Source organism: Penaeus chinensis, chromosome 22, assembly GCF_019202785.1.
Source record: "Penaeus chinensis breed Huanghai No. 1 chromosome 22, ASM1920278v2, whole genome shotgun sequence".
Lineage (NCBI taxonomy): Eukaryota > Metazoa > Arthropoda > Malacostraca > Decapoda > Penaeidae > Penaeus > Penaeus chinensis.
This window is the reverse complement of record NC_061840.1, coordinates 16,237,040-16,247,039: the sequence shown is the minus strand read 5'-3', so window position 1 is coordinate 16,247,039 and position 10,000 is coordinate 16,237,040. Positions and strand designations below refer to the sequence as shown.

Here is a 10,000-nt window from a genome sequence, read left to right as displayed (position 1 = left end):
TATTGGCAAGATGTTTGATGGAGTAAATTGAATGTTTCAACTTCAACAAGAATGTAGTAGGGAAGCAATCTGTTAACAGCCTTTACTCTTTTATCTTTAGGTGTTTCCAGATAAATATGTTGAGTTCCCTGATGGTGTGATGCAACCAGGAGGTAAGCAAGGCAAAGTTTTTCTAATCTAATTTCTTTATTTTTTTATATTAGTATGTTTATCATACTGCTGGTAATAGTGATAGGATTGTTGGTGATACCGAAGTTCCTCTACTATCTTACACAGAATAGAGACAGTTAGGACAGTGCAGATGGGCAATTTTGTACATTCAGGAATCCAAGTTTATTGGGATATATAATATTGGCATATAGGAATGCAATATTTCAGGGAAATTCATGCCACAGTGTTTATATAATTCCCAAACTGACTCTAATTGTAACTAACTTTTTACTGCAGGTGTAGACACAACTGATGGAGACATAACCATGCCCAACAAGTCTGAGCCAATACCCATATCTATGAGGTAAGTAACTTGTGTGTAAAAGGTATGATGTGAATTATTGTAACTCTTTCTAACATGATGTGTATTGGCAGAGAGATGCCACATATATGACAAATGTTATGTATAAAATTATCATTTAATTCATCCTAAACAAAAGATGATTTTACATTTATTGATTTCACTGCAAAATGTCAAGTTCAATAAGTTATGTTTTCTTGGTTTATTCATTTCTTAAAAAAAAATGGAATGTATCTGGTAATAACGTGGAATAAACTGAAATAAGCCTTTAAAAATAGAAAAGGTTTTATATAAAAAAGAGAGGGTAATATATTTATATTTTATATAAAAAAGAGAGTAATATATTTTCCATACACATATAAATCCATATATCCTTTTTAAAAAGTTATATAATTTTTTATCCCTTAGCATCTTATTCCCAATCCAGCTTACATTGTTGTGTGATGAGAAACTGTGCTTGTTCCATGCAATATATATTGTTTTCTTTCCTATTCCTCCCGCAAGGTTAAAACGTTTTGTGTCGTCTCCTCCCCATTGTCCCCCATGATTCTGTAGATGCTTTTGGATTTTTTCAGATTTTAATGAATTTCTGCCTTACTTTTCTATAAGAATGTGTGGTACCTGTCCATGTGTTATCCAGAATTCTCTATTTATCTCAAGTGTTTGGTTAAGTACAGTAGGTTTGGTTTTTATTTATATATCTGGTATTTTTGATATTTGGTTAATATCTCAAGTGTTTTTCATTCTTTTTCCTAATATTTATTTCATAGTTGTCTAGCATTTCCTCCCTTTTTTTCTGATTAGATGTTAGTAAGTGTTATTTTCCTAGAAGATCAATGATTCTTCTTAGACAACCAGACTTGCTTTGGGTAAGAATGAGATTGAAGATTCAATCAGCTGTTCATGCTAGCTTTGAAGATAATGGTGATTCCCCATTGTTAAAATCCCACTGATGTGGTGACTAAGAAGGTGTTCTTGAGAGCAGAGGGCAAGGCTAGAGGCTGAGCATGAGTAACTGTTGTTTCTCAGGTCCCATTCCGACTGTGGGCTGGTGCCTGTGGAACTGCGAAGACCCTATCCGATTTTACGGTACTTGGAAACGGTTCTCTTTTGTCTTTTAGTAAAGAAAGATAAGCAACTCTCTGCTGCTGATCCCGCTGTTATTGTCGCGCCTGCATCGTGTTCCCCCTACTTTATGGTTTGCTGTTGAATGTGTTGGCCTTTTATCTCTTTTGGTTTTATTCAGATTACCCCTCTCTACTTTTTTTTTTTTTTTTTTTTTAGATATTTTTCTATTTTTTAAAGTGAATCCCAAATAAGGAATGTGCTTGACTTACCTTATTTTGGGTTTGGCATGTATTCATGTATTACCAAATGTATTTTTATTTGCCTGAAAACCCAGATGTAACAAGGATATGAGAAAGGAAGCTTATTTTATTCTAATGATTTTTCTTCATCCTTGAATGCATTCTCAGACATGCATGTCACGTTCCCCTCCCCTGCCTACACACAGCTTTTTATTCCTTTATCAAATGTTCTGGCAAAGCAGTTGACATAGCTGGATGAGATGTCTGCTTCCCCATCACCCTCACTCACAATGTTCACCTTTTTATTTCATTTTAGCTTCTTGTGTCATGTGAGGAACAAGTGTAAACAGAAAGTACCCATGATAGGTTTTAGTTGAATGATGAAACCCTTTGCACAATAGGATGTTTGTGTGATCACAGTATGAGAAAACCGTAAAGAAACTAGCTAGAATTTTGACATTTGTGTAGATGTGATACATGTCATGAACAAAGTTTTTTTTTTTTCTTCATGTGAAGAATACTCATCTGATTAGTTACTTGAATGGAAAACAGATTTATGAGATTGAGAATCTTCAGGATATAGGAAATTGAATTCAGATGTAAATGTGATGAGATACTATCCTAGATTTTTTTTTTTTTTTAATCTGTAGAATGTAAGTGTTTCTGGATTATATTTTTTACTTGTCAAAGCCCAAAATAGTAATAATTTCAAATCCAGCCATGTTTTTTTTTTTTTTTTTTTTTTTTGTCTTACTTTATACTTGGTACAATCTCCACAGTCCTCTCAGTAATATCTTCATCTTATTTTCTCCTCATCCTCTTTGTCCTTTTTATTTTTGTATCTTCATCTTTTTCTTTTCTTTTTTTTCTTTAGCTCAAGATACATGTTTCATAACTTCTGTAATGATAATACGAATACTCAGTCACATGTTGCAAACCATCCTGCTAATAGTTTTAGTTCTGTCAATTTTACTTCTTTGGAGTTCAAAGCTTTGACTTAAATCTTGTTTTAAGATTCAAAGTCCAGACATTTTCATTTTTCTGTTTTGATATCATGTCATGCCATGTTTCACTGCCTCATTTATCCTCTTAATCTTTGTCTGGTTTTTCACATTAAACATTTTAGATTATTCCCATACTTCTTACTTCTTATACTCCCAAAAACTTTTGATTTATAAACTTTTTGTAACCTGTTTGTAATCTCTTCCTTCATATTCCTCTTCCCCTTTTTTTGCTTTTCTTATTCCTATTCCATAAGTCATTTTGTTCGTGGCTTGACAGGATTTATTCCTTTTCATATTATATCTCTATATCTTTCCATGTTAGGATGAATAAAGGGATTATTGATGTTTATAATAATCTTTTTTTTATTATTCCCAGGAATAGTCAAAACATTAGAAGTAAATAAAAAAAAATTATCTGAGGTTATTATTGAAAAATACACATAGACAGCTTTTATATGTTAGGCCTAAAATTTGTCATTGAAGAAAATCAGAAAGATGAAATGACATAGAAAAGCTATTGAAAGAGTCCTATCTGTGTTTGTCCTTTGAATCTGTGAAGTGAGGCTGCATGCAAAGTGCACACTGCATTAAATGGATTAATGACTGCCATGTGTAACTTTTTGAGAAACAAGCCTGCTATTTGGTCATTCTAATTTGCTTGTTAAAGAAAATGAAAAATGACATACATATATATGTATCTTTCTCTGTGTAAATATTTATATCTACATTGTATCAGTTTATCAGCATATCTATAGAGATGGGTACATTGATACAGACATAGATAAAGAAATACTATTAACATTTATCTTTGTCATAAGAGAATAGTTCACTTCATTTGCTCCATTAGCATTATCAGTACTATTCCTTGACAGTATTTTATATTCCAGGACACATAACCCAACAGATCAGGATGAAGACAATTCTTTTCAACTTCTTTAACCTTTTTTTTACATTTTTTCTGATCAGACCTCAAATTTTTCAGATCTCTCTCGGATGGTGCCGCCTCCTACAAGCAATCACCAGCCCCTGACGCTTCACTCACAAGACCGCGGTCCTTAGAGACGGAAAATAACCTCAATCCCGACAGTACTTCTAAGCCAGAAAAGGGTATTCGCTTTTTCGTTACTTATGGTTATTTTTTAATTTTGTTAACTTATTGTTGCTTTTGTGGTGATTATTATTATTATTATTATTATTATTATTATTATTATCATTATTATTATTATTATTGTTGTTATTATTAGTATTATTGTTATTATTTTTATCATTATTATTTTTTTGTGTGTTTGGATTGTTTAGATTTGGATGATTGCAGCTTTACTTACTTTTTTAACTTTGTTGATTTTGGAGTCTTTTTTTAATTATATTTTTCATATGGAATTTGTATGTTTATACTACACTAACAAATTGTTTCTAGAGGCTTAATCATCTAATGGAGGATAGAACTGTTTGTCTTATTTTCAGCGTCTTGCTTAAATATTTTGATATATATTGGCAGTTAATCATTTAAAAGAGGATAAACAAAAAGTTGATATTTGTTTATTTTTTAAATTAATTTTTTTTTTTTTTTTATAAATAAATTTTCCCACCTGCATCTCATAATTTTCAGCTATGCAAATTTAATCAATATGGGGCTTGACATTAAGCATTAATTTTGAAAGTTTTTTTGGGGGGAATGATTTACTTGAATTTCTTTTATTATTTCAATAAAAGTTGATTTACAGAATCAGTGCTTGGGAAATAGATATTTTGTTTTGGGTGAAATCTTTCATAAAATGAAAGAAGATGGAGAAGAGAAAAAAACTAAAGGGATGAAAAGGGATTTTTAAAATTTAAATTTTTTAGTACATTTCCTAGTAAAATTCTAAAAGATATGAATATGCACATTGAATTATTTAAAAATACCAAACGTAAATTATTTATTTTTTTTGTAAGCTTTCTTTTTATCTTTGTCCCTCATTTAGAATTGTTCCTGCAATTGTGTTTAAGCATTGGCTTTTGCAGCTGCACACATGTAGCTAATATTATTTAGGTAGAGCTTGACCAATGCTTTGTATCATCATTTTGCAAAATAGATTTTATTTTGGTAGTTAAGAATAAATCAAAAGCAATCTGAATATTTTTGTCTGCTTAATTCCCCATTGATGTTACTCATAAGCCTAAAAATCTAGATTCTAGGAAAAAATCATGAAAAGGAAAGATAGATTTTAAGTTTTTAAACGGAAAATCTTAATCGGATTAAAAAGTAATGCAATAAATGAATACATAAAAAAAAGATGATGAAATAAAGAAATATGCATGGAGTATCTTGCATTGTAGGTAGTCACAGTATTAAAAAAAATGAGTATGCATGCACATCACAGTGTTTTTATTAGTAGTGGACCCTTGTGAGCCCTAACAAAAGAAATATGTTTTTGTAAAAGTCTATATGTTAGATAGATAAGTGACATCTTTCACCAGTTGCGTTATGCAAGTTTTCTGCCTATTATTTTTTTTTTCTTTCAAGGTCTTTATCATTAAACTGATATCTCCATTTCCTTTGGTTGTCATCTAACAATATTTTATTGCTCTTCAGTTTTAAAAAGATAATATTTATATATGTCTCAACAGAATTTATGAAATATAACAGTATATCCACTTCAGTGAATGAATAAGATGTTTCGCACTGCAACTGGTGAAAGATGGGCTTCTGTCCATTATGGGCAAGTTGTCCCTAGTTGCAAGACTGCTGGGTGTCCATAAATGGTTATTCGCCTTCATCTCCTCGCTAATTGTGATGTTTTCCCCCTCCACTAATTATGTGTTGGCTCGTTACTTACCTCTCATGTCTCCTCTCTGCCGACTCCAGCCAGCTCCAGTTTAGATTCGGTCAACGACGAAGGTAAGTTGTGTGGGGGATGTGGGGTGGCTTTGTGTGTGTGTGTGTGTGTGTGTGTGTGTGTGTGTGTGTGTGTGTGTGTGTGTGTGTGTGTGTGTGTGTGTGTGTGTGTGTGTGTGTGTGTGTGTTTGTGTGTGTGCATGCGTGAGTGTGTGAGTGTGTGTTTCTCTGTGTGTGCGTGCACGCGTGTTTCTCTGTGTGTTTGTGTTTGTGTGTTTGTGTGTTTGTGTGTTTGTGTGTTTGTGTGTGTGTGTGTGTGTGTGTGTGTGTGTGTGTGTGTGTGTGTGTGTGTGTGTGTGTGTGTGTGTGTGCATGGTGTGTGCACGTGTGTGTGTGTGTGTGTGTGTGCACGTGTGTGTGTGTGGGTGTGTGCACGTATGTGTGTGTGCTTGTGTTTGTGTGCATGTGTATTTGTGTGTGTGTGTGAACCCTTGTATATGTACATGTGCATGTGTGTGTGTGTGTGTGCATATTTTTGTGTGCTTGTATGTGTCTGTGTGTATTTGTTGATGACTGTGTGAATTGCCCCAATCTTTATGCCTTTTGTAGATATGATATGCCTCAAGAGTTAATGTCATAAGCTTTTATATAGCTAATAATTATCATTATGCTATAAGCCTTTTATATTGCTAATATCTATCATTATGCTGTAAGCCTCTGCCTGATAGATCACACATTGTTCCAACCCACAAGATAGATACTGTCTCTTGTGCCTACCACTCACCTGCTCCACTGTATAAAAAAAAGAAAAGAAATATTAATTTATTCAAGAATTGATTACAAATTTGGCTATACATATCAGATAAAATTTTATTTCCAAATGTGATATTGGTAATTTAAAAAAAAAAATTAAGCCATAAGAGCACTTCTTTTTCTGGGAAGAAAAATCTATAATTAAATTTGCTGGTTTACAGTCCATGTTAGGCCACAGGGATTTTGAGCACTGAATAGTAAGACTAGTTCTTGCTTTTGCTTTGCCTATGTTATATGCTTTTTAGTCTACATGAATGATGTAATACCAGACTTAGTGTACAGAATATCTGAATTTGGAAAATAGTATGGCCAATATAGCTGCAGATAAGCTTATGTATGTGTCTATGACAGGGAAATACTTAAGAAATGTGCAGTGGTAACATTAAGAAAGGGATCAGGAGGTATTTTTAGGTAAGGTTAGGTAAATGGGTCATTAACTCCTACGATCCAGATGACATGACCATCATGTCATGAAAAAATTTGGCTTGAGGGCTGGGTGACATGATTGTGCTGTCATGGGAAAATCTGGCTGTGGGCCGGGGTGATGCGAACTTGCTGTCATGAGTATTTTAAGTGAAGGCACCATGAGTGCACAAACCTCTTGGGGGGGTGATTAGACTCATTTAGCAATTAGAAAGGGGCTCTTGCATTATTTCTACCGATAAACAAGGGTACAATTATTGTCCGTTAGCCATGACTGGAAGAGTGCCAGCTCCAGTGAGGATGCCATTTCCATGCTCAGATCCTACTCCAGGCTCCTGTGACCGGCGGCACAGGTTGTATTACAGAAAATTGGATATTGCAAGAAAATGTAAAAGATGACACAAATAATAAAATGTTATGTATTGTTGTTATTCTTGCACCGAGTTATAGACTACCTAGAGAGATGATATGGAGTCTGTGCAAGGTAAACTGTCTAAGCATCTGGATAAAGCAAATCAGATGAAAATCTTGACATTAGAAATGACAAAAAACTAAAAAGGGGAAAATAACATTGGGAAGGGGAGGCATGGAGTCTTGTCACCACACAATTGTTCGCATATGCCCAACCCACAAGCCGCTCACCCATCAGAGCAGCCGCTCATGTAAGCCTAATGTCTGTAATTTGGGGCATGTGATTGGCGTGAAACAACCGGATCCAGTGGTCAAGAGGTCTTGCTTGTTGTCCAATTTGCTTAACTTTTGTCTGCCATTATTGCATCTTTATGACTGTTGCTTCTCTTTCTTCTCCATGTATTATCTTTTTGCAGCCAATGTTTCTCATCACCTACAGTGCTGCCAAGAGGCCTCTCCCTCTCGTGTCTTCTTTTTCTTCTTTCTGAATTCCCAGCCTCCTCTCTAAATCCCCAGCAGACCTTCATCTCACGCTATTCTCTCTCTCCCTGCCGCTCACAGAGAGCCTCCGTCGCCACCGCCACAGCATCCCAGGCCACCTCAGCTCATACTTGAACTTCCTGGCGGGCTTACAGCAGAAGGCTGTCACTGCCATCACACCAGCAGTCCCTGTGTTCTCCACGGCAGTCATCTCGGGCTCCACATCAGCTCCAGACCTCAGGGATAACTTTACAGCCCTTCCCTTCTCTACTGGTGAGGATCAGAGTTTTCTGTTTTGTTCTTTTGAGGAGCTGTGAGTTGTCTTCTTTTCCTCATATTAGCTTTTAGATATGTCGGGGATATAAGTGACTAGATTTAAGCTCTGTGTAAGAGTTACCTATACATTTAATCAGTCACTACTAAGGGGAATTTTTTTTTTTTTTCTGTAGTAGCTTCGACATGAACAAAAAAATCCTGCGATAGATAAAATTTGACATTTAAATGTTGTATGAGAGCATCTGATGTCATGTTATATTATCTTTATATTCTACAATTCTTTCAATTAGAAATCCATTCATTCTGATATTGATCATCAGATTGCATGCATTTATCATAGTCAGTACGGTTTACTCTCCCTTTTTTTTCTGCATCCCGTTTTCCTTTTCATTTTTTCCCCCTGTGCCCAAACTGCAGTTTATGGATTTTGATGACAGAATCAGAGTATTAATAAATCTTCTGTAATGTGTTAAAAGTACATCCAGTGGTATCTGAATAAATGCAGGGACACCTTAAATGGCAGCATGCTTAGCTGATGGTGCTGATTAGTTCAAAATGGGTGGGTCTGATTTCATTAATTAATACATAACTTTGGTCTAAGCAGTATTTTTTTTATCTACAGTCTTATAAATATTTGGGTATTGATTAAACTTTAGTTTCTATTACAATAAAGACATATACTAAATTGACTGTTCACATATTTCAAGACATTGAAAGAACTCAGAAGAAAGGCTTTATAATGCCAAAGTCTAGGAAGGACAAGGAAAAATATATTGATAATATGATGTAATTATAAGTATCCAAATTAGATCTGAATAATAGATTCTATAGCAATCAGTCATCAGCTAAGGATGTTGCCATCTTAGGTATCAGTGCATTTATTTAGATGTCATTAGATGTCCAGTAGTGAACTTTTTATTATGTCTGAATATTTTGAAAGATATGACCGTATATTTCCCATTATTTTTTGCTACTCTCTGGTTTAAGTAATTGCTTAATTAATGCAAAATATTGCAATATGTAGCAAAGCATAGAAGAGCCTTACAACAATAATAAAGGAAAAGTATTAAACCAAGTAAAAATCAAGATGATTCAAGTGACTTTTTAAAAATAGTTCACTTACAAATAACTTTGGATATGATGATAATAATAAGCTGAGCCTCCTCCTGAATTTTGATATAGAAATTGGACTTCAATACTCATATATTTACTGCCTTTTCCTTTTCTTTGTTGAAAGGTATTTGCTTTATATTTCAGTGCCCCCTTTTCCATCTATTTTTCTTATACAGTGGATACCATTGTTATGAGTCTTGAGGTATATGTGCCTATACGAGAAAAGGAAGTAAAGAGTCATTTCACAAGCTGATAAGAGAATCCAAAAACCACTTGGATCGATAAGCACAAAAGTAATTCAGAGGAAAATGAAAATGTATGTATATATACATACATACATATGTGTGTGTATATATGTATATATATATATATATATATAAATATAAGATATATTTATATAAATATATATATTATATATATATATTACATATATATATATATATATATATACATATATATACATATATATTTATATATATAAATATATATATATATATATATATATATATATATATATATATGTATATATATATATATATGTATATATATATATATATATATATATATATATATATATATATATATGTGTATATATATGTATATATACATATACATAATATTTATAATATATGTGATATATATGATATTTATGATATATGTATATAAGTATATAAGTATATAAGTATATATATGAGTATGTATATATATATATATATATATATATATATATACATATATATATATATGTATATACATACATACATATATATATACATATATATGTATATACATATATTATATATATATATATATATATATATATATAAAGAGATATAGATATATA

General features: G+C 32.8%; 1 protein-coding gene across 1 annotated transcript in view; it reads left to right on the top strand.

The window, feature by feature from the left end:
* Positions 1–10,000, top strand: part of LOC125036957 (inositol hexakisphosphate and diphosphoinositol-pentakisphosphate kinase 2-like) — a 117,476-nt gene that overhangs the window by 96,516 nt on the left and 10,960 nt on the right. Inside the window, exons 28-33 of the mRNA XM_047629918.1 lie at positions 101–152; positions 448–514; positions 1,541–1,600; positions 3,805–3,929; positions 5,671–5,703; positions 7,849–8,040. Of these exons, the coding sequence (XP_047485874.1) occupies positions 101–152; positions 448–514; positions 1,541–1,600; positions 3,805–3,929; positions 5,671–5,703; positions 7,849–8,040 (529 nt within the window). The remainder of the gene's footprint in view (positions 1–100; positions 153–447; positions 515–1,540; positions 1,601–3,804; positions 3,930–5,670; positions 5,704–7,848; positions 8,041–10,000) is intronic.